The sequence below is a fragment of the Grampus griseus genome (assembly GCF_964374135.1).
Source record: "Grampus griseus genome assembly, chromosome: 1".
Lineage (NCBI taxonomy): Eukaryota > Metazoa > Chordata > Mammalia > Artiodactyla > Delphinidae > Grampus > Grampus griseus.
Window position 1 is genome coordinate 5768996 of NC_139017.1, and position 24971 is coordinate 5793966.

The 24971-nt window shown below is 33.5% G+C and overlaps 1 protein-coding gene across 2 annotated transcripts in view; it reads left to right on the plus strand.

Moving 5' to 3' along the window:
* Positions 1–24971, plus strand: part of KCNT2 (potassium sodium-activated channel subfamily T member 2) — a 369346-nt gene that overhangs the window by 133078 nt on the left and 211297 nt on the right. For both annotated transcript variants that reach the window (XM_082654683.1, XM_082654684.1), the window contains exons 5-8: positions 2043–2102; positions 11636–11710; positions 12938–13021; positions 15811–15905. In XM_082654683.1, the coding sequence (XP_082510809.1) occupies positions 2043–2102; positions 11636–11710; positions 12938–13021; positions 15811–15905 (314 nt within the window). The remainder of the gene's footprint in view (positions 1–2042; positions 2103–11635; positions 11711–12937; positions 13022–15810; positions 15906–24971) is intronic.

Sequence of the window (24971 nt, forward strand, 5' to 3'; positions counted from 1 at the left end):
AATCAAAAGCCCATAACCATGTTTGCATTTTTTACCTTTTGTGCTCAATGTTGGGAACATGGTAGAATCTCAATAAATAATTGTTAAATGAATAAACAAATGAACAAACAGTTCGCATTACCAATAGGAAGAGCTTGGTCCCTAAGCAGATAATTTTGTAAATGAAACAAAAAGTGTGCCCTGGCATAAAAGGAGTCTTGAAGAAGGAGTAAGGGAACCTGTGGAGCACAGTGTGTCTGACCTACATTGTTGGGGTGTTCCCTGGAGTCCTCTGGATCTATCTTTGTTCCTTTTTTTGTTGAATTTCATGCCAGGCAAACTTTTTACAACTTCCCATCTCCTCTACTCGTGTCTCTTTCCTGCAGATACTTTTTAGTTTCTATTGTTTTTCAAAAGCAAAAATCATTCAAAGAGTAGAGTCTCTAAGATTAAAAACAGTTGAGTCTGGAAGAAATGGAAGGACTCAAGTCTCACTGTGTATAAACAACCTTTGAAATACTTTAAAATCAAATGTTTGGGTTGTCTTTTAAAGTCAGGTTGATTGTGAGGTCTGTACATTTTATATGTGACAATGAATTATTTTAATTATGTATGCATTGTGATTATAACTATGAGTCAAGTCTTTACTATGTCTGCATATTTTGTATTTTATTGAAGTCAAGTTGTGTTTTATGTTTTTTTTTTTACTGACTTTCATTTCAGTGCCGTACACACTTGTAAAGTAAGTTAATATTTTTATGAATAGTTATATATGACCTTGAAATATATTTTGATCTGTTCAAATTGCTTTTTATCTGATAGTGATATTCTAAAATAATAAAAACACTCATTTTCACATAGGATTTTGGGCAATTCATGCTAAAAGTGGTCTCAAGATCATCTAACAATGTGTACCTCTAGAAAAAGTAAGATTATGATTTAGAGAATTTGTGGAGAAAATTGAAAAAGTGAAAAACTTCTGTTTTACTATCTGTCTACTGTATGTACTTCTGGACTTATTTTACTTAGATTTTTTACTTAGATTGTCATGCATTCATATGTTTTAAAATTCTCCTTATATTTTACCTAAATCAAAGTTTTCATTCCAACAGGAGTCAGAATCTAAAACTCTATGATATCTGCCCTTCCCATGCAGATTGACTGTACTCTCACAAATCTATGAACAAATATATTTGTTACCTCAGTTATTTCATGTTGATGCTTGCTTATTTTGATTATATTCCTGTCTCCTGAAGTGCTTAGGGTCTTTAACACAAAATAATTTGGATGTCTTTACTGGTTACTTTTTCTGTTGCAATCATAGCTCTTTGGTAGCTGAGCAGAGGAAACTGTATAAAGAGTAGAGAATAGAGAGAAAAGTGGAAGCTTGTCTAGGGGGCTGCAGGATGCCCATGTCCAGCGGCAGAAGGGGAATTGGCTGCGAAGTCCATTCAAATAAAATCTGAAAGTATCTTGAAGTGCTGACATGGACTATTTTGTTTAGTGTTTGAGGATGTTTCATTTTGTTTGAAGTGGGTGATAGGATGGAAAGTATCCTTTAACTCCAAGCTTGTATTCTTTTATTTTCTGAAGGGAACTGCCGTTTTTGGTGGGTGTACTGAGATGGTGGTGGTGTGGCTGGGGGAGAGCATTATTTGTGATGGGACAGTTGTGTGTGATTGTGTGTATTAAGAATACACACACAAACAAAACCTATTCTTTACATATGGTGAAGATTCCAGCCATCTGACTGTTCCAATCCCACATTTACATTTGTGGTAATAAACTTAAAAAGATTTATTGAGGAGTATTAGAAATTATAAAAACTAAGCTGTAGTGCCTGGAACAGCCTGCTGCCTACCACCTGTATATAGAAATTAAAGTGCCACATAGCACCTCCTATATCATACATATATATATATATATACATATCATATATATATATAAGTATATATGCATATACACACATATATGCACATATTTATAAAGTTAAAAGTATTGTAATCAGAATATATATTTTGATTTTGTTGGATTTTCTCATTAAGGTATAATTTATATTTTAGGTTTCAGTGGCATTGATAAGTCTCTTTGAAACAATACTACTTGGTTATCTCAGTTATAAGGTAAGTTATTTTAATTAGAAGTTTTCTGCTGGTAGAACACATTACTAGCATTGACCCAGTATTCCTCTATTTATAATTCATACTCTGGGGATAAAGCAAGCTCTTCTTAAACCCCTTTAACTATTTTGAACCTCTCCAGTATGTGATAAAAAGCTGTGGTAACATAGTAATGTTTTCCTTGGTGGCTTAAACATACTTCGCTAATTCCCATGGGCTAATTTACCCATTACGTGCATGGTCATATGAGACAAGCAGATGGAATGGTTTGGCTTTTTATTGTTCTCCATCTCTTCTCCTGATCTGTACAGGAAACACTGAGGGAGAAAAACATGTCTGTTAGGAATTATTTTAATGAATTCCCTTCATTTTTGGCGAAGGTTTGCTTGGCTAACCCAATTTAACAAATGTTTATTAAGTTCTTATTTGATGAAGAGCACCACACTGTGCATTGTTTTTTTCTCAGTGAATTTACAATCTAGAAAGGGGGGTGGGCAGGAGAAAATTATATAGACAATAATAATACAAGGCTGAATAATAGGTACTTCCTATGAGGTGCAAATAAAGTCCTGTGGGGCTTCATAGAGAGAGGTGAAAAGACTGATTTAAGCAGAATCCTTGAATCAGTAACTTCACTAAAGAAAGATGAAAAGGCAGAACATCAGGGATTTATAGAATCAGCAAAGGCATAAAAGAAGGAATGTGCATATAAAATTGGAAGAATGAATAACTACTTAGGTTTGGGCAGAGTATGGCATATGTAGGAAAATATTGGTGGAAAAAGATGGGGCAATATAGTGAGGGCCTTGTACGGCAACTTACAGTGGGAAGTTGATGCAGGATGTTGAACACGAGAGTTCTATAATTGTAACTAAGTTTTAGGAGTATTAGTTCAGAACATCTGTGCAGCACAGGTCAAAGAGACATGACACTGAAAACTACATGCTCAGTTAAGATGCATTTGCAGTATGAAAGGAAAACTTCGAGTGAAGCTTTGGCTGGGTGAAAGGAATACATTCAATGCAAGATAAGTCATGAAGGTAGAAACTAAAGAAATCATCAACTGATTAGTTGAAATAGATGAGGAGAAGAAAATGTCAAAAATCATTTTAAGATTTCCTAAATCCAAATGACTGGGAACAAGGCAGTAAAACCAAGAAAAGTTACATCAAGAAAAAAATCAGACTGGGGTCGAGATAGGTGGAATAATGGAAATGGTTTTGGAAATGATGAATCTGAGGTATTTTCGGACAAATAGCTGTGACATGCAGGCAATTGAAAAGGAGGATCTGGGACTTGCAGGAGAGATTTATTAAGAATTGACAGTCATTTCCATAGAGATGATGAAGGAAGCATGCAAGTCCATTAAGGATGGGATAGTAGCCAATGGAGAACAGAAGGCCCACGTTAATGAAGATGCTTATAGTGTGTCCATAGGAAGAACCAAGCAATGAGGACAGACAGAGGAATAGGTGAGAAGCGTGGAAAGTCATCAGAATGGTTGTCATAGTCATCACGGATTTCCAGTTCGCAGTTTCTGCATGTACGACGTCAACAAGTGCACTCAAGGTTCTGTTTTGGGGGAATTCTTATCTACCATATAAATTTCTTTCTCACTTCATAACGTAAGGTTTTGAAGATAACATTCCCTAGACTACTTTTTAATCCAAAATTCAGGGCAAGAAGTCTTTACAAACTCTTTCACCTTTTCCGCTGGCTTCCTTTTTAAAACTCTCATTAACTCCGCCTAAAGAACATAAGGCCAGTGTCTAATAAGGTGAGATTGATGAATTAGAAAGTGTAGAAAGAAAAGAGTGAGTGCCTTCCAAAAATAATACAGATGGATTGATTTAATATTTATGAGAAAAATAGGATGTTAGAAATGTCTAGGGAAGGAAAGTGTTAAATGAAAGCATGGGAACCTTGGAAAGTTTAGTAAGAAGCTTGAGAAAGGCTTTTGGGTTTACAATTTGGGAGATCATTTGTTATTCATCCTTAAGAGCCCAATTTCAATGGAATACAGTTGAGAGTAAAATTGTCAAATGAAGAATGTTGATTGACTGGTACAGGAGCTCCCTAGAGGCAATATAATGAGGTGGAAGATTGCCTCACGATGATAAAAATATGCATCTTTTAAAGAGAGCAAGTAGAGGGGACAGGAAAAAATGATGGATGAAGCAAGGTTTATAAAAAGTAAGAATAAGCTAGAACAGGAAGTTGAGGACTACTAAGTAGCTTTGGATACATTCTGTTCTTTTCTGAGAGCACAGGAGATGGAAAATGGTGCCTGAAAGAATATTTTGAAGTTAGAGGACGAAGCTCAAAGATCTTGCACATAGCTGGTCACTTAATCCTAAATTACTTAGAAAATACTAGCGTAGTGATGGACACTATTGAATAAGATGTTGAGGAGGCATCTTTTAATGGCTTATTAGTATATCTTCTTGTCAGAATAGGTGCTCTATAAATATGTTCTGATTGACAAATCTGGATTTTGGATACCTAGAAGAATAAAATAAAAATCAAGTAAATTAACATCAAAGATGTTATCTTCTAAGGTCTTTAGTATTCAAGTATGTGATAAATGTTGAATATGATACGCAAAAAGTGACATACTAAAAAATTAGGCATGTGGGTGTTTTTCTGTAATTTAATGAAATCTCTTCCGCTAGTACAAGAGTATGTACAAATGCATAAACTGGCCAAAATATTAATCTGCATTGGTGAATGTATATGCTCCAAATTCAAACTAAAAAGTAATATGAAATTAACTTTGGTGCTTTGCTAATAGTAGTCATTTAAAAAGCACGAAGAGATTCAAGGTGGAATTATAATTTTCCATTGTAATTATGTGGTGCTGACATTCGTAATCAATTAATTCCTGCCATTTATAAAATGAGAGCAAAGACCTAGCAGGTAGAGCTAGATGACATATAATATTTTCATTCTGACCTTCATAAACATTAATGTCTAGATGGAGGAGAGGTTCATGGTGAGAGTCCTGTGTGTTACAACACAAAAGATAAAAAGGAGTTACGTGACATTGGAAGGACAGGTTGCTGTTAATTACCTTCTTTCCTTTCATATATTCAGTCAAATTCATGAACTCTTCTGACCCTTTCAATAAACTGTTGGATACATTTTTTGGAATGAAAAAATTAAATAATTGATAACTATTTATGGCATATATATAATGCAAATCCATACAGCAGAACTTCAAATGAGGTCCTTCTCTCAAATTAGACTTTTAAGAAAAATTATAGATAGGTATGCAGAAATGGATATTGTATTAGTAATGAAATCCATTTCTAATATTGCTCTTTGATATTTCTAGTTCTGAAATATCAATAGCAAATCAACATACAATTTTCTCATATTTGTTTACATCTGCATATATATATACAGATAATGTATATATTTACATATACAACATATATGTATATATGTGATATTTTAAAATAAATTTAATACTTTATTTGTAAGTACTTTATAGTTCTTAAAATTAGACTTTCTAAAATAAGCATGACTTAATCCTTAACAATTAAAAAAGTTTTAACTATCATGGAGACTATAGTTTTTTTTAAATCAAAAGACTAATGAGTAAAAGCAAAATGAGCAAAAACTCTTAAAAGTGTATGTTGAGGTTAGCAGATAATAACTTACAAATCCCTGACATCCACTTATTTTGTCCTCTGTCATACAGAATTGCAGGTCTGAAGTTAAATCATCATTCAATTCATGTTTATTTATCGCTGTTTGTCAAAATAGTCACAGGGATTGCCCAACAGGGAAGTTCTTATTCTTCTGTCAGATAGATACCCTCTATGTCTTTATCAGCTGCTTTCAAAATAGAACTCTATTTATACACATACATTCATTAACTCAAAAGGAAACAAAAACACACCCTGGCATAATTTCCAAATCTCTGAAAACAATAGTTCAGCCCACCTAGAAGGCTTTGGTTAAATCTACAATTCTTTTTTCTATACAGTAATCGCTTTATGAAAAAGCAACAGTTTTGAAATGTTAACATCATGATGGGCTTATTTCTGGAAAGAACAAAGGATTTGGACTAGGACGCCTAGATCCTGGTGATTCTGCTTACCATGCCATGGAAATGGTAAATCTAAATGTTGTTGAGTTTACATTCAGAAATACAAAAGACTGCCATAGGGTTACTCCATAATTTAAACTCACTGAAGGAAAGTAAGTTATTAGTCTTTTTGGTTAAATATTTTAAATATAGGTATTCTTAATATTATAGAAGAAAATGCTTTTTAAAAGTCCCATGTTCCATCCTGGGCTAACAACTAAATTACCATAAATCTTATAATTTTTAAAGTGCTTTTTAGAGTTACCTAGATAATAGTTCCAAACTTGCACTTTCTTTTATGATAAAAATAAAAGCCTGGTACATCTTAGAAAATCACCTGTTGTCCTGCATTTTTATTGGTTAAGGAAGGTTACATCCATACCACATGTTGTAGAATGGTTAGATTAGGTTTTATTTATATTTTACTGAATTCTGTCAATAAGGAGAGGAACACAGAGAGCTCTACACGCTTAGAACAGAAAAACCTACTTTTTAGAAACTTTTTTTTCTTTAGGTTACCATTTGGAAGGAGACTAATGCCTTTCATCTCGTTCAGGAAAATAAGATTAAGTGAAACAGGTATTTAACTTAATTTTGAAAGGCATGTGCCTGCCTTTTGGATCTTATTTCATGCTTCTCTATGTAGCCGCATTCTCCAGATTTAGGCTTTCTTTTTCCACCATAATTACTTTTATCATGTGGATTTATATGATGCAGGCCGATGGGGACTCTCTAATAGCCAATGCAACTTTTGGATAATTTTTCTATCTATTTTTCGTCAGCTTATCTTAGGGGAGATAATTTATGAATGTTCAGAAGACAACCTGAGATCTTAGAATTAAACCTAATGAATATAATCGAAAAGTTATTCGCTTATTTTTAGCAATGAGTACATTGCCTCCCTGTATAATTTTATATTGTGAAAATTAGTCCTCAGGGGGAAATTCCTTTTTTGCTACAACACACAAATACACACACATTAGCTATGAATCCACAGGAGCGTGTTTGACATAATGCAGTTCTAGTTTTTATTGAGGAGCTTCAGGCTGTCAAGGACTGTGCTAGGAACAGAGCAAAGAATCCCGAACTAAACAGATGCTCTCACCTGGACCTCATGACATTAAAATCAAGTGTTGATTAGATATATAAAAACAAACAAAAAAAGGAATGAGAAGGATGTTGATGAAGATAGAAAAACCTAGTGTGGGAATCTGATCTTGTCTGGTGTGTGTGCAATGAGGGGGCAAGGAAAGCCTCAAAACACTCAAAAGATTTTGAGTTAAGAGCTGAAAGATGTGTGTGAATTAACTAGACAAAGGGAAATTGGAAAGGAAGGTGGAGATTTTCCAAGTCTCTTAAAAAGCACGTGCCAAGGCCCTGGCATATATAAGGAGTGGAAGGTCTTAGGAAAGAATGATCTTTAAAATTCGCGGGGAGAGGACAAGGAGAGCTAAACGATTTGTTGCCTTTTGTAGGTTGTAATAGAATCTGTGTTTCGCTGTGCAACTGTCTGAATTGTTCAAGAGTTACAAAGTGAGTGGGGGTGGCGTGCGGTGAGGGGTAGGGATTGGCACATGAGATGTGCCTTAGAAACATATTCCTGGTAACATTGTGGGAGGTGGATGGGAATGGGGCAAGAAGGAAGGGGAGGAGACCGGTTAGGAGGCTGGAGTGGGATTAGCATTAGAATGAGAACCAGAGGACTCAAGGTCCATATATGAATCAGGAAGTCTTATTGTCAAATTATTCTTGTTTAGCATGTGAAAGGAAGGTGTAAAGAGTTTCTCCAGAACTTTTGGTTTCTGTTACTGGAGAACCAGTCAGGGCAAACATCATAAATTTTACTTTTAGGTAGTCTATTTTATTGGCATAGAGTTGCTTGTTAGTCTCTTATGATCCTTTGTATTTCTGTGGTGTCTGTTGTAACATCTCTTTTTTCATTTCTAATTTTATTGATTTGAATCCTCTCCCTTTTTTTCTTGATGAGTCTGAGTCATCAAGATGAGTCGTCTCTATTTCATTTATTTCGATCTTTATGATTTCTTTCCTTCTACTATCTTTGGGTTTTGTTTGTTCTTCTTTCTCTGGTTGCTTTAGGTATAAGGATAGGTTGTTTTTTGAGATTTTTCTTGTTTCTTGAGGTAGGATTGTATTGCTATAAACTTCCCTCTTAGAAGTGCTTTTTCTGCATCCCATAGGTTTCGGATTGTCTTGTTTTCATTGTCGTTTAAATTTTACTTTTAGACATATTACCCACAGGGTGCCTTTGAGGCATCTGTGTGAAGCAGTGGATTAGGCAGTGGAGATCTGAAAGAGATTCTCAGATAGAATATTGATCTCAGCTAGAGATACAACATTGGAAGTCATTGGTTTATTATTGACGATATGTTGAAGTTGACACATAGATGAGATTACCTAAGATGGGTATATAGCCAAGTACTCTTGAAATGCTTTCTTCCAGAAAACCTGTTGAGCTTTGTGGCCATAAGTTTAACAACTTATTTATAATTGCACCAGGAAGGCTTTAAACAATAATATTCTTTCAGGGGTTTCCATTTGGATCCAATAGAAAGAAATATAAATGTTTAAGGTCAAAAATTAATTATACCAAGAAGGGAAGAATATGTATAAGATATTTGAAAGTTTCATCTATTCATTCACATGCTTATTGAGTCCAAATGTCATATAAACAAATAAGTTTTATAAAATGTTACAAAGATATATCCAGGTAGTTAGTGGTGAAGGTATGGGGACTGAGACATTCCAAGCAGAGGGAGAAGTATGTGAGCAAAGTTGTAAAAGTATGAAATAGCGTAGTGTGTTCAGAGAACTGCCTCAAAATCAGTTTTACATGTGATGTATCTGTAGCTGAATTCAAGGTGGGCTAGGAATGTAGTAGGTACAAACCAAACCAGTAGCCAGAGTCCAAGTTATGAAGCTTCATATGATGTAATCAGGAGTTTGGATGTTAATATGATGGCAATGGAAATTTGGCATTTTAGAAAGAATTCTCTGGCTTTAATATGGAAGGTAAATCGGAAGGGAACCCAACCAAGTCACATACCAGTCATGAGACTCTTTTACTCGTTTGAGAAAAAATCATAAAAATCAAATTGGTGTGTTATAAATGGAAATGAAGAGGGACATTAGAGATAGAAAGACTTTTGGTTTACTACGAGCTAAACTTTCCAGTGTGCCACAGCTAAGAAAACCAACTAATCTTGCTGTGTATTCGTAGAAAGATCCTGCCGTATGACCAGTGGTAACTGTACTCATACCCCTCCCCACTCCACCCTGCCGTCTTCTTCTGGTCACATCGGTCTCTTTTCCTGTGCAGAATCATTGACATCAAGGAACGATGTACAATGACAAGTAAAAACACAGTAGGGAAAGAGTAAGCCAAGTGTTAAACATTCTGGAAACTGAGTCATATAAAAAACTGATGAAAGAAATGGTAATGTTAACCTGCACAATAAAAAATAGGAGCTTCACATAATTAAAATCAATTATAAATGGTTTGTTGAATAGGTAGGCCTGACTCAGTGCAAGTAGGAAAAGGCTCTAGTCTTCCTGCATTTCTCCTTCAAATCCAGTCATTTTCCTTATGAGCCATGCTCATCAGATGAAGTCTTGGGCAGGTATCTTAGCTTTTTTAGACTTTTCAATCGCAATGCAAATCTCAGTTTAGTACTTAAGAAATTATGATCAGTATGTAAAAATTTAAAATTCTTATCCAGTTTTAACTTTTTCTTGGCCTGGAACCACATGGGGCAGGGGATCATCTTGGGGGCCATCTCCTCTTTTCCCCTCCTCCCTTATTTGACACCAGCTGATTTTGGTCCCTCAGGGCTGAGGAGGCATGGGGAGGAGTGAGGTCAGCTTCTGGGACAAAGTTGCCTTACTGGCACAAGAACAGTCTGCGGTTGGGTTGCTCTGATGGCAGGTCCAAACGGGGCTTTTGTAGTTCTCCTGAGGCCTTTGGCCAAAGCTCCTTGATGCCTCAAGCCTCAGGCTGGCCATTAGGGCTCTGACCCAGGCCCTGGGGTCCTGAGGGCCACCGTCTGTCACGGTTCCATGTCCCCTTAGGAACACAGCCCTCCTGAGTGTGAACTTAGAATGGCCATAAGTTTCATTCTTTAGGGTCTATATCTCATCCGCAGAAAATAAGTACCTCTTAGGATTGGCATAAGTATGGCCTGTTCTCATCTCAACTCTCTTTGTCTTTGCTCTGCTGTTTTTTGATGATGTTTTAAGCATTGGCCAAATGCAGCCCCCATGTCTGAGCACAGCTGTCTGGGTCGTTCACCCGAGCTCTCCTCACTGAGCTGGATGTGGTGAGGGAAGTAACACAGCACCCTTGTATCTCTACACAGAGGAGGTCTCATTGTTTCTGTTTCTTCCACCTGCTCCCTCCTCCACTCTTTATACAGCTTGCAGACGGGTGATGAACTAATGATAACAAAACCTCTTTAGCACACAGATGATTGCTGATCTAGAACTTGCCTTGTGAAGTGGAGGTGTTTTATATCATTGTAATGTTTTAAGGCTTTGGGACCTCAAGAAAAATAAAGAATCCCAATATTATAGCCAGTGTCACAAAATAATTAGACATTACAGGGAGTCAGATTTCAAATTGCCTTACTAATGGGTAGTTCTTGTTTTCATAGACGAATAAACTGCTTTAGGAAGTTCTGAGTTCTTTTTTGCTAGACACCGTTCAAGAAAGTTTCAGGAATGACCTGTTAGCCAGTGCAGTTGCCCAGAGCTGCACAATTAGAAGGGCCTGTGCTTGTTTTAATGCTCTGATGTCACCTTCTTGAAATTCTTCATAATTTGTTAATAAGAGGCCCTGCTAAGAGGCCCTGCATTTTCATTTTGCCCTTAGCCCCACAAATTAGGTAGCCAGGCCTGATTAATATTGTTGCACTATGTGGGTTGGAAAATTAGAATCCAGAAGATTGAGAAAATCCTCCCTTTAAATTTTATTAATCTAAAAACAATGTTAATTCCAAGGAACATTGTTATATGTTTGTGTTTGCGAACTATTTGATATGCTTTAAAGTTTGTGAATGTAATTATTATAGTAAAAAAATTAAGATTGAGTCGCTTTTTCATTGATTCTGTAAGGTTTTTTAATGTGTTTTATTTTTACTAGTAACTTTTCTTCCATGAAATATGTTATGATTAAAATGTGTTATATGCAATATTCAAGGATTACTACAAACATTTGTTTTACTTCTTACACTGACTACAAAATTGAGAGGGCACAATTACATTCAGCAAAATAATCTCTAAAAGTCATTGCTACATTTCTAAATAATAATTTGGTATTCTATTAATATAAACATCCTTATTGCTAGAGAAATTCTGATGCTGTCTTTTTCCCCCTTTAATGGGATTCAGTTATAATTGACTTTCATTTTTACTCATTCTTTCTTGGAAGGGAAACATCTGGGAACAGATTTTACGAATACCCTTCATCTTGGAAGTAATTAATGCGGTTCCCTTCATTATCTCAGTAAGTCCTAAAAGAATCTTTAAAAGAAATAAGTTTTTAATTAGACATAAAGTCTTTAAATCTAAATAGTAATAGATAACATATTAACTCAGATGGATGAATTTAGACTTTGTTATTGTTTTAAATCATGGTATTAAAAAATAAATAGTAAAATCAGTTGGGTAACTGGATTGTGAAATTAAGTGAAAATTAATGAGATTTAGTACAATTGCAAAATGAAATGCTTTTAGAAATATATGCTCTAGAGGTGCCATTTTAACAAGTGTCAATATTGTCTAAACAGACCAGGAATTAATCATTCCATTTCTTGTGTATATTGTGGAATTAAAAAAAAAATAGAAACCAAGTAAAACCAAGTATTTATAAAGATTTCTCATGCTAAGAATATGTTTATCTCGAGCTTAACCATAGGATTTCCTAAGTCCAGTTCTCTTTTTACTAAGAAAGTTGCCGTCAGCCAGACAACTAGTAATTTGCTTCTTTATCAAAGTCTGTGGAGGACCAATTCCACAGTGATCCTGTTTTAACTACAAAGTATGTAACTAGCACTTTCCCATTGCAAAATTAGGTCTTAATCTCTATTTGATAAAGTTACAGTAATATCTGTTGGTAATATGCTTTCTAAACCTTATTTGTTTGAATTTTATTTGGCAAATTATGAAAAGAAGTCAATATGATCTGAGGCTGTTGCTCAGTTCTGACAATTATTTTAATTTGAGTGATTTATCTAGAGGAACAACTGGCCCCAGATTGAATGGCTAATTCAACATAATTCCAGTGGAGTACAGTTCCCCAAAGTCAGTAAGAATGTTTGCATCTGCAGAGACTAAGTGGTAATGCTATGAAAAACTAAAGCTCTGTCTCCTTACATCTACTTTTTACTTCCAGCTGCAGGAAAGAAAGAGGTAATGTCTATTATAAACTGTCACACTAAAAGATTTAGTGATCTAATTAGCACATTATAGCTGACATCCAGTGAGGGCTGATTATTTTCATTCTGCTTCTACAATAATTTTCCGAAGAATTTTTCCTTAAGTGAGACTTAGAGAATGAATGAAAAGATCCTGTCTGCTCCTTGCATTTCAATAGTCATATGAGTTTAAAGTATTTGCCACATGTTTTAGATCATTCTATTGTTTTTACTAACTTATTTCTGTTTCACATTTCTTCTCAATCATATTGATTTCTTGCTTTGAGATAAAAGTTTAGTTTTGATTTGTTTTCCAGATATTCTGGCCTTCCTTAAGAAATCTATTTGTCCCAGTCTTTCTAAACTGTTGGCTTGCCAAACATGCCTTGGAAAATATGATTGTAAGTATAAAAGACAAGTGTAAAGACAAAAATATTTTTCAACACTCCATTATTTCTTACCTCATTAAAGTGATGTGTTGCATAACTGTCTAAGCTAATAGATCCCAAGTCTGCTTATACCCTAATGAGAATGAAAAGTCATAAAATGCCCATATTGCCAAGTCCCTTCCTTCATAAGGCCCTATGAGCTGGTAAACAAAAATAGTTCAGATATTCCAAATATCACCAAACCAAAGCTAACTGCTGTTTGGACTGGTCCAACTAGTTAGCCAATTTCCTGAAGACAAACAGCCTTCCCTTCTAAGGCAATCTCTTGATGTATAACGGGACCCCTGGTTTTAAGGCTTCAGGAGGTAACATTGTTAAACTGTTCTTAACTGTAGGTAGTCTCACAGTCCATAAAAATCTATAGGCTTTTGTAAGACCCTATATTGCAGCCAGAAGGCCCTCATGTAAAGTCACCTTTTTAGGCTGGGTTGGGTTGGGAGTAGGATATTAGGAGGGAGAAGGGGAAGCAGGAAAGAAGAGATGTGCCACAGTTGCATTTTGCCCAAGGCTGACCCTGTTCAGAAGGACTGATTTATAACTATGACCAAAATCTCTTTGCTATAATAAACTTGGACACTTATGAGTGAGCTTGCTGCTTGGTCATTTATTCTACAGGTGTTAATAGGAGTCCACTCTATGTTAAGTGCTCTGATAAGATAAGCAAATGATTCAACTTCTTTGCTAATGTCTTCATCTTCACAAGAGAATAAAAGTACCTACATACAGGCTTGCTGTGAGAATTAAATGAAATTATATATACATGCATATATATGTATGTGTAAAATCTTGTATCTGGCATAAACATAGTAAGGGCTCAATATTATTAATTTTATCACACAGAAATTAAATTTGTTTGGAGGCAAACTTGCTTTTCTCTTAAATAGCTTTTTTTTTTTAACATCTTTATTAGAGTATAATTGCTTTACAATGTAAATAGCTTTTTAACAGAAATTATGACACCAGTTGTGGCCAAAAGGAATATCTGGATAACATTTGAATATTCACAACCAGATGAATATTTCTAAACATCTGTGTTAAGTAACCACTGGAGCCTCATGAAAGTTCATGACTAAGAAGGGGAGACTGTAGCCTGTGGATGGTTTGTGGAAACATCAGTCTGTCTTAACTGTCCAAAAAAATACTATTTCACTAAATATAGATTGCCTAAATTCCTAATGAAAAAAAAATACTCCAGGAAAAAAAAATAAACGTCTTTGCTAATTTGCATTTATTAGCTGTTGGAAAAAGTAACCTAACCAAGAGAGGAATTATTAGTCAATCGTTGAGAGTAGAAGTAGTGCTTGCATTGTTAATTTAGGATTCATTTTCCATCATAGCTCTATATTTTACTTCTCCTCTTCCTGGTTGCTAAATTTTAATTTATTTTTCTGTTCATTAACACCTCTGTTAGAAGAAAGTAAGAGCTGCGAGGTGAAATTCTAGTCAACTTAGTTTGTTTTTGTTACAGTTTTGGTTAAATGTGTGGTAGAGAAAGATAAACTATGACTCATTGAGACTTTGCTTGTATTGATGAAGTTATCTATCTCACGCAGTCCTGATATGCAGACTGTTAAAATGTTACTATAAAAAATTTATACAACAGGAAACCATAAAATAAAACATTATGCAAAACTACAAACCTTCCACACAGACTAAGCACTAGTAATAACTTATATTCTTCTAATATTTTCTATGAAAACACACACACACAAAATAGTATGTTTAATTTTATAATTTAAATTTTTTGTCATATAATAGTATGTGGTGGACAGGTTCCTATGTCATTAAATATTCCTGTTCAAACCATTTTTAATGGATGCATTAAATCTGCTATCTAGTTTTGATCAATTTATTTAACCATTTTTCTATTGCATTTTTAGTTACTTTAATAGTAATGGACATTCATTATTTCACGTAATAAATCTTATAATTTTGTAATAAAGATGAACATACATAAGTATTTGATTTCCATCTCATAATTTTCATGTGGTTAGCTTTTAGAAATTATGTTATGGGGTAAATACTAATTAAATGAATGAAACCATGATGTAGAAAGGGCATACCTTTGTGAATTTTGACTTGTATTACCAAATTACTTTCAAGAAATTTATAACAAATTACATGAGCAGTATTATATATGAGTGCTTGTTTTTTGCATATTAAATAACAGTGGGTATTATTATTTTCAATGTTTTTCAATTGGAAAATAAAATTATATCTTGAATTCACATTTCTCTTAATATGAATGAAATTAATCTAAAAATGTTCATTGGCTATATAATTTTTTATTTTTATGATAAATCACCTGGCATAATTCATGTTATTTTTCCTGATTCAGAGAATGAGATATGGTTGTAGTTTGATCCATCTATTACTTTCCCCTTAATTGAACATATTATTTTCTGATCTTTTAAAATTAGAATTTTCCACAAGAGAGCATACTCACCGTGGAGGGCTTTTGGGGAGTCAGTGTAACAACTCTACAGATGTTTGTAAGGCGAGTAAACTAAAATTTGGTGCTTTGGTGGTCTCCCATAGTATTATCTTGGTAATATGAATGTTACAGTAAGGTTATATAGACCAAGGCAAAAACGAAAATATGCTGCTATATCCATTTAAAGTATGTGTGTTGAGTATGCACAAGATAGTTGAAATGTAATACATAGTAATAAATGTAACAAAACTCATGAATATGTAGTATCTATCAAAATTTAAAATATGCTTGTTCTGTATTATTTCAGAATGATCTGCACAGAGCCATTCAGCGTACACAGTCTGCAATGTTTAATCAAGTTTTGATTTTAATATCTACATTACTATGCCTTATCTTCACCTGGTAAGATCATACATATCAGCATTTTTATTATGTTTTGTTTTAATTATAGTTCTACAAAAACATATAATAAACCACTTTAATTAAGATTTGGCTACAGTAAATGAATAGATAAATATTCACTATAAAAAGTAATGGTCACCTATAGAAATAGAAGTAAAATCCTTACTTCAGTCTTAAGGAAAAAAACAAGAAAGCACGTCAACCATTTGGTATTGATATTTACTGCAGCTCTGAGGTTTTCCTAAATGCTGTAAACAACCAGATCACAAGAATTTGTACTGCAGGCCACAGTTGTCAAACAATAATTTTTCCTTCAAACTGCTGGCATGGGAGTGCCCTCATCTTTCCATAATCTTCAAAGCAGAACTGCTGTTGAGAACACTGTCCCTGCCCGTCCCTGTCTGCCTGCCCCTCCTCCCCCGATGTTCTCTCAGGCATCCAGGCAGAAAGCGAGGGCAGACAGGACAGTGGGAGGCAACTGGTACGTTGCTTTATTATAGAAAACAGATTTTTTTTTTTATTAACTAGTTTTTAATTTTTTTTAGACATCTTTATTGGAGTATAATTGCTTTACAATGGTGTGTTAGTTTCTGCTGTATAACAAAGTGAATCAGCTATACATATACATATGTTCCCATATCTCCTCCCTCTCCCATCTCCCTCCCACCCTCCCTATCCTACCATTGTAGGTGGTCACAAAACACCGAGCTGATCTCCCTGTGCCATGCAGCTGCTTCCCACTAGCTAGCTATTTTACATTTGGTAGTGTATATATGTCCATGCCACTCTCTCACTTTGTCACAGCTTACCCTTCCCCCTCCCCGTGTCCTCAAGTCCATTCTCTACATCTGCGTCTTTATTCCTGTCCTGCCCCTGGGTTCTTCATAACCATTTTTTTTTTTTAGATACCATATATATGTGTTAGCATACGGTATTTGTTTTTCTCTTTCTGACTTCACTCTGTATGACAGACTCTAGGTCCATCCATCTCACTACAAGTAACTCAATTTCATTTCTTTTTATGGCTGAGTAATATTCCATTGTATATATGTGCCACATCTTCTTTATCCATTCCTCTGTTGATGAACACTTAGGTTGCTTCCATGTCCTGACTATTTTGTAAATAGAGCTGCAATGAACACTGTGGTACATGACTCTTTTTGAATTATGGTTTTCTCAGGGTATATGCCCAGTAGTGGGATTGCTGGGTCATATGGTAGTTCTATTTTTAGTTTTTTAAGGAACCTCCATACTGTTCTCCATAGTGGCTGTATCAATTTACATTCCCACCAAGAGTGCAAGAGGGTTCCCTTTTCTCCACACCCTCTCCAGCGTTTATCGTTTGTAGATTTTTTGATGGTGGCCATTCTGACTGGTGTGAGGTGATACCTCATTGTAGTTTTGATTTGCATTTGTCTAATGATTAGTGATGTTGAGCAGTATTTCTTCTTTTGGAATGAGAAATGATGCACTGCCCATATGGATTCATGCAGAGCCTTACTAGAGAAAAAAAAAATGTGAAAATCAAAAAATGATGTAGAATGATATGTCTGTTTTTCAACTTAATTATGTGTATTTGTGCTCTGACCTGGATTCGACCTACTGAGAAAGAGAAAAAGCTAATTAGGAAGTACTGCAATAGGAAGAATGCCTTCATCACTAGTACAATACTATTTTTAGATTAAAGTATAGCTATAGATATATGTATGTAAATATAGTTGTAGGTACAGCAATATAACAACTATTACACCTAAGTAGTATGCAATTAATACCTCTTTTAAATGGATTTGAAATATGTTTTATTCCATACTTTTATATTTAAAAAGCACACATTTTAGGATATTCCATGCCTTTAAACATAAAATACCCCTTTAAAATGGACACAATGCCATCTTATCATTTAATTTTTTTTTACTCTTCACAAATTGTTTTTATTATTTACCTAGTAAATATCTAACTGCATAAATTTGAAATACTAACAGTAATGCCTTCTCTTCTAATGTCACAAAAAGTTCTTAATTTTAAGATACATAATTTAGATAATTTAGGAATTTTCTCATTTTACTTAAGGAAAAGTATTATTTAAAATTAAAATTTTTATATACCTATGCACATGCTACTTTCTCAATTACTGGAAAATTACAAAAAGTAAAATAAATGAGTCTAAATAATATGGGAGTCTGTTAAAGTAAATTTGCTAAAGAGGTAATCGAAATTTTAATGCAAAAGTAAGGACAGATTATTTTTGTATGATAACACTTAGTCCAGTACTTTGGTTCTGGAGGCATCCTCATCACAGTGAACTACCCACAATGGGCTCTCTATTTGCTATTACTTTCTGCCTATACATCTATTTCTTGAGTAATTTTTATTTTCAAAGGAAACAACTACACAAATTTTGCCACTTTCTTATGCCACAGTGCTGTGCTAGATAAAGGGCTTTCATGATCTATATGTAATTTCTATTATGCAGTTTATTTGTCACTTTAATCATTTGTGTTTCACTTTTTGTTTTATTTGCAATTATAGTTACTTTGTTGTTGTTGTGTGTATGTATGTTTAAACTTTAGACATTTGAGTGGTAGTTTTGACAGATACTATCTAATGTTAAAACTGTCACCAATACGTGGATATGAGTCTACCTTTTAACGTGCAATTATAATATAGAGTTAGTTTAGGTACATAAAATGTTATTGTTTTTAATCACACGTACTCAATACATTTACATTAATATGTTTTAAAATTATAATATCAAGGATGGAAAAACTGAAGTTTGATTTCTTTGTGTATTCTTCTCTAGCATTACAAGCGAAATGTCTTCATAAATCATGATAATCATAGTAAGGTAGAATAAGTCTTATTCAAATTCACCATTGATGGTTGGGTTACCTACAAGAAAAATATGAACAATGATACATTACTTATGCTGTATCATCAGGCTATTTTACCAAAGAGTTACACTACACATATTATAAAAGACAAATATACACAAAGATACAAGAACTTACACAAATAGAAACACATATATATTCCATTGTGGTGAAATTAGTCATAATTAATTGCTGTTAAGTTGTTTCATAGAGCAAGTCTATCATTGCTTTACCAAATCAGAACTTTTAATACATACATTAAATTTTAAGCCCCAAGATTGTTCAAGATTGTTCCAAGATTGTTCCATCAGCTTAATACTGTTGGAGACAAAGTTTGCTTATATCTTGTTTTCAGCCATTCTCAAAACAGGGTTTCTGTGGTTTAGTATGGCTGCTTTGCTCTTGCCATTACATCCTAACTCCATCCTTAGGAAAGAAGAATATAAGGCACAACCCAGAAATTGTGTGCATAACTTCGGCTAGATTTGGTCATATACCCACACAATAGCTGCAGGGAATCTGCAAAAAATGTAGTCTGTCGGGGCAACAAATACCCAGTTGAATATTATACTACCAAGAAAAAGAAAAATGCGATGCTGTGGAACAATAAGCAGTCTCTGGCAATGATAAGTCATGAACGTTTACATGTACACTGTTTGTTTAAAACTCAAGGCTATACTGAATTTGGAGGCCTTGGGCAAATTACTTATTTATCTAGCCTTGTTTTCCACATCATTAAATGAGTACAATATTAATCACCCTATAAGATTTTTGTTGTTTGTGTTTTTTCAAATGAGGATTAAATTGGATATGTTTATAAAATGTCTATCTAGCAGAGGGCATGGCATATGGTGTGAACACTCCAAAAATTTTAATTTCAGAAGTCCTCTTTATACAAGATGATTGAATTATCACGTGAACCTGCAAAAAGAGATTTACTCTAAAATGTTTAAGCATAGTAATTTGTTAATAATACTATGAAACTGAATCAGGATGCCTAAAAATGATTCTAGGCAGCAGACAGGGGACTGACTACTTTTTTTTTTCCTTCCAGTTTTATTGGGGAATAATTGACATACAGCATTATACAAATGTAAGGTGTATAGGATAATGATTTGCTTATATACATCATGAAATAATTGCCATGATAAGTTTAGTGGCTATCATCTCATATAAATATAAAATAAAAGAAAAAATTTCCTTGTGATGGGAACTCAGGGTTTATTCTCTTAACAGTTTTCATATATAACAGAGCAGTGTTAATTGTGTTGATATTAATCCTGATTTACATTACATCCGTGGTACTTATTCATCTTATAACTGCAAGTTTGTACCTTTTGACCGCCATCATCATCCTACAAAGATACTACATTATTATTGACTATATTCCCCATGCTGTACATTTCATTCCCACGACTCATTTATTTTGCAACTGTAAGTTTGTACCTCTTAATTCTTCTCATCTATTTCGTACAGTCCCCAGATCCCCTCCCCTCTGGCAACCACCTGTTTGTTTTCATATATTTGTTTTGTTTTTTTCGATTCCACATATAAGTGAAATCATACATTATTTGTCTTTCTCTGTCGCACTTAACTTAATACCCTCTGGGTTCAGCCATGTTGCCACAAATGGCAAGATTTCATTCTTTTTTATGACTGAGTGATATTCCATTATATATATATGTATATATATGTATGTATATATATGTGTGTGTATATATGTACATATTTTTATATGTATATTTGTAAATATGTGTATATATTTGTATCTATGTATGTATAATGGTATATATGTATATATACACACATATATATATATTCCATTGTGGTGAAATTAGTCATAATTAATTGCTGTTAAGTTGTTTCATAGAGCAAGTCTATCGTTGCTTTACCAAATCAGAACTTTTAATACATACATTAAATTTTAAGCCCCAAATGATTCAGGAACTAATATTTGATGAAATGGCTCTGTTGTTCATGGATCTCACAATCTTAATATTACCTGTTTGGAAAGCTGTTGTATGGTTTTAAAATGTATCTTGTCTTCAACATTATGAACATTAAAAAGGACTGTCATTAAGCATTCGTCTATAAAAGACACCGTGCTCAGTGCCAAACTGAAATAAAAATGAGGCTACTGACCCCTTCCTGTAGGGAATGTGCTCAGAATTGCTTTTCCTGTCATTGTAATGGAATTGGACTAATCTTCCCACATGTCGGCTGTGTGCCCCTCCAGCTCAGTAGTGCACAGTTCCAAGACAGCTGGAAATTGTGATTCAGCCTGTGTCTCTGGAACAAAGCAGAGACAACTGGTCCATCTGGTAATTAAGTGCATGACTTTAGCTTAATTATCAGCATATTCTAACCAATAGTAAGTACTCTAATTTATAATGCATTTGGTGTTTCTAATTTTACACTAGTAGATTTTTTTTGCACCTACTTTGATTCAAATTTTTTATTTGAATATGTATTATGTATTTTCATATTATTTTGTAGAGTTGTAAAGCAAAGAGCTATATTAGGTTAGTGGATATTTTGTGTTTTAGTCCAGTGTAAAAAAATTTATTTTACCTCCTCAGTCTTATTTAAGGAGAAAATGAACCTATTTATTTATTGTTTAAAATATGATCTAGTTAAACATTATTAGCATGCTTAATTCAAAAGTACTTGGGATTTTCTTGTGCATCTTTGATTAATACTTATTGAATACTGGATGCTTAAGTTCTTGAACTCAATTTACTGAATTGACTCTTAAGGCAAAGAGCTACTTGGGAAGTGGACAGTGAGAAGCTAAGTACTGTAGTTTGGAGAAAGTATTATAACATATGGTCTAGCAGTATAGCACCATCATGATATTTGATTACTAGTTTTGTTTGGTCACATTTGTTTTGCTTATATTACAAATGAACGATAGAAAGTGCATTTGTCTAAAGATCTGGCAACTGACTAACAGTCCCCAGGCTTGTTTCACACTAGAACAAATAGAAAACTATTTGTCCCAACTCAATTTTGCATACGTGAGCAGCCAAGTTTTAGGCAGTTAATTAACCAAGTAAGCTGAATTCAAATTGAGGAAAAGCAGAATATGGTTATTGAATATATATAAATAATAATTATGTAATTATTATTAATATAAAAATCTAAGAAACATGGTTTTGAATTAAAATTCTGCAACAAATAAGCAATTTTTGAAATACGACAATAATGTACAGTTATTTTCAAACATCAAATACTGAGAATAATGGCTAACATTTCAAGGATTTCCTATGTGTTAGGCACTTTTCTGAGCACATGTATTAACTAATTTAACCTTTAACAGCTTATAAGATAAGTTCTATTGTCCTTATTTTATAGATGAAGAAACTTTGAGGCACAAAGTAGTTAAGGAATTTGCAAAAAAAGTAAAACAGCTAAGTATATCTATCTTAACTATCCACTTATCTACTGTAAGCTGTGCTAAAACTTCAGGAAAAAATAAAGGCATTACCTACAAATGAATAAGAATCAATCTGATATCCATGTTCTCATCTGAGTTAAAAGTTTCTAAAACACAGTTCACAAGTTTCCAAGAAAAATTGATTTAGAACCTAAACTTTAATAGAATTTAAGCCCTCACTGAATTATGAGGATAATGTAGTTATTTTCAGATATACAAGAACTTAGAAAGTATGCTACCTATGTAGTATTAAACATGTATTACAAAAATAAGAAAAAAAAAGGTAAAGGAAAAAAAAATACGTTATGAGAAGCAGTGGTATATGCAACAGCTACTCATTGGATCTGGCTCTGGGAAACCCCATCTCACACTTCATTTTATCAGAAGTGTAGTTGAAGATTTATCCAAGCAGAGGCAGAGACCTCATTTTTATTGTTCGTGGTGAAGACACCTAGCCAAGGGAGGTTTCCACTTAGAAGCTGGGGTAAAGGTGTGAGAGAAAGCCAGTTGTCATACTGCACTAATTGAGAATCAACGACTTCTGATGGTCTTTAGGAGAATAATAGTTCTGCAGGAAAGGCTCTGTGACATTGGTTTTATACCACTCAAGATGGTCAGTTATGTATGAAAGCCATCAACTGATAACCTCAAAAATGAATACACGTAGGGAGTGTGACACATGTGAGGTCTCCTTGAAAAAATTACCTTAGGACAAACTCTACAAAATTAAGAAATAAAATTAAGGAAAATAAAGAAGTCTTGATAAAAGATTTGAGGTAAGAGATAAATCAGTTTACTTGTGGCAGCAGACATGAATGCTCTGTTCCCAAAGAGATCCTAAAATGTCATCATAATAGTAATTACAGTTAATACTTATTTAATGTTTACCTTCTTTGCCAGCCAATTTTTTTATTGCTTTATGTGTAATAAATTGTTTAATTTTGCACAACAACCTTCTATGGTAGGTATTATTCTCATTTTACAGAGAATAAATATAACATTCTTTTAATGTTAAAAGAAACTGAGGCACAGAAAGATTAGATGGAAAGATAAGCCTTAGTTTATCCAAAGTCTACGATTAGTAAGAAGCAGAGCTCAGATCTGGACCTAGGCAAATTGGTTGGTTCCAGAGCCCACATCCTTAACCTTTGTAATATTATTTGTATGAAGTTCTAGAAGTCATTAACCTAGATATATAAAAATTGTAATCAAACTAAAAACTCAAATAGAATTATGATAATTTGCTCATTTCTATTGTGAATTTTAAATTACTGTTTGAAGTAGGATAATAGTTTAATAAGACATTAAGATGACACTTTCTTCATTTGTAAAGATATTTTGGATTAACTATAGAAAAATATTTTAGCCATTACTTTCTCTTTTGTGTGAATGGTTACTTTAAATTTAGCAAGTTTCTAATCTTTATTTTTTTAGTTTTATCAACAACAAATATGATACATTTAGATAAAATTACCACATATATACATGATTAAAATCTGTTCAGATTATTTCCACTTACCTGTTCATCTGTCTTTCTATACTTCTATGTTTCTATAGAGATATAGATAAGAATATATCAAGTGATTCTATAAGGATATAGGATTTTTCTTTTAACTTTCTTATACTTTCTGCTATGGTTTAAATTTTCAAAATGAATGTGTGTAGTTTTTAAAACGAAAGTCACAAAAATTAAGGAATTTAAAAAGAGGCAAAAAAATTTAACACAAAATGCAAAATGTAAGGATCACATTCAATATGACTTGTATGATTAATTTCTTTACATTTGTAAAATGATTCTCATGTTAAGTTTTTTTTAAATCTAAATTCCTCACCTTTCTCTCCTGCTTATCCTTTGAGTCTCGACTTTTAGATTGAAGCTCTTTTATGACGTTTTCTTGAAGTTTATCTGAATTAATGGGAGATGCCCAAGCTTTATGTTTCTCAGTGATGGAAAAAATTATAAAATATATAATGCTTCTTTAATTATCAGTGTTTCCTGCCAAATTTTTATCGTATATAACAAAGTTTCAATTTTCCTTTCTTACCATTTTATGTCCAGTATCTCTTGTGGTTGGAAAATATAAGATGCTTAACAAATGTTTGCGATTGATAGAAAATAACATTCCGGGGTTAAAAATCCCAGGACAATATCCTTATCAACTGAAGATACTTAAATATATTGTAAGCTAAGCATATTCAAACCATATATTCTGAGAATGTTCTTTTAAATGCCTTCTTTTCATTTTTGGTGTCAGGTGATGGAAAGAATCTTTATAATTTAACCTTCTATGCCACTATGGTTTTATGAAGACATTCTAGTCCTGTTCACTTGTCAAAGAGATATAACTGGATAGTAAAACTTCTACAACTTTTTTAGTTAAAAAGAGATGCTCTCTGAAATAATTTTTATAAATTGCATACACATACCTCATAAATAGGAGCTTCCAGATAAGTCAAATTTTGGCTGTTAATTTTGTCTCCATATAACTTCAGAATTTACATCTTGAGAATTTTTCTTTTAATGTTAAAATTTGAGAGAGAAGAACAATGTAATAAAATTACTGAAATTATCACCTCCTATGTGATACTAGAGAGCATTGGGATACATGTACTATCATGCTTTTCTCTTCCCATCATCTCTTAGGATTTTTGTTTGTTTGTTTTTTCTTCTACTTCTTTCCTTGATTTCTTTGGTTCCTGAAATCTCACTTTTGTTTCTCCCATCTGATCTAAATCCCAATCCTTTCCTGAAAAGTCTGT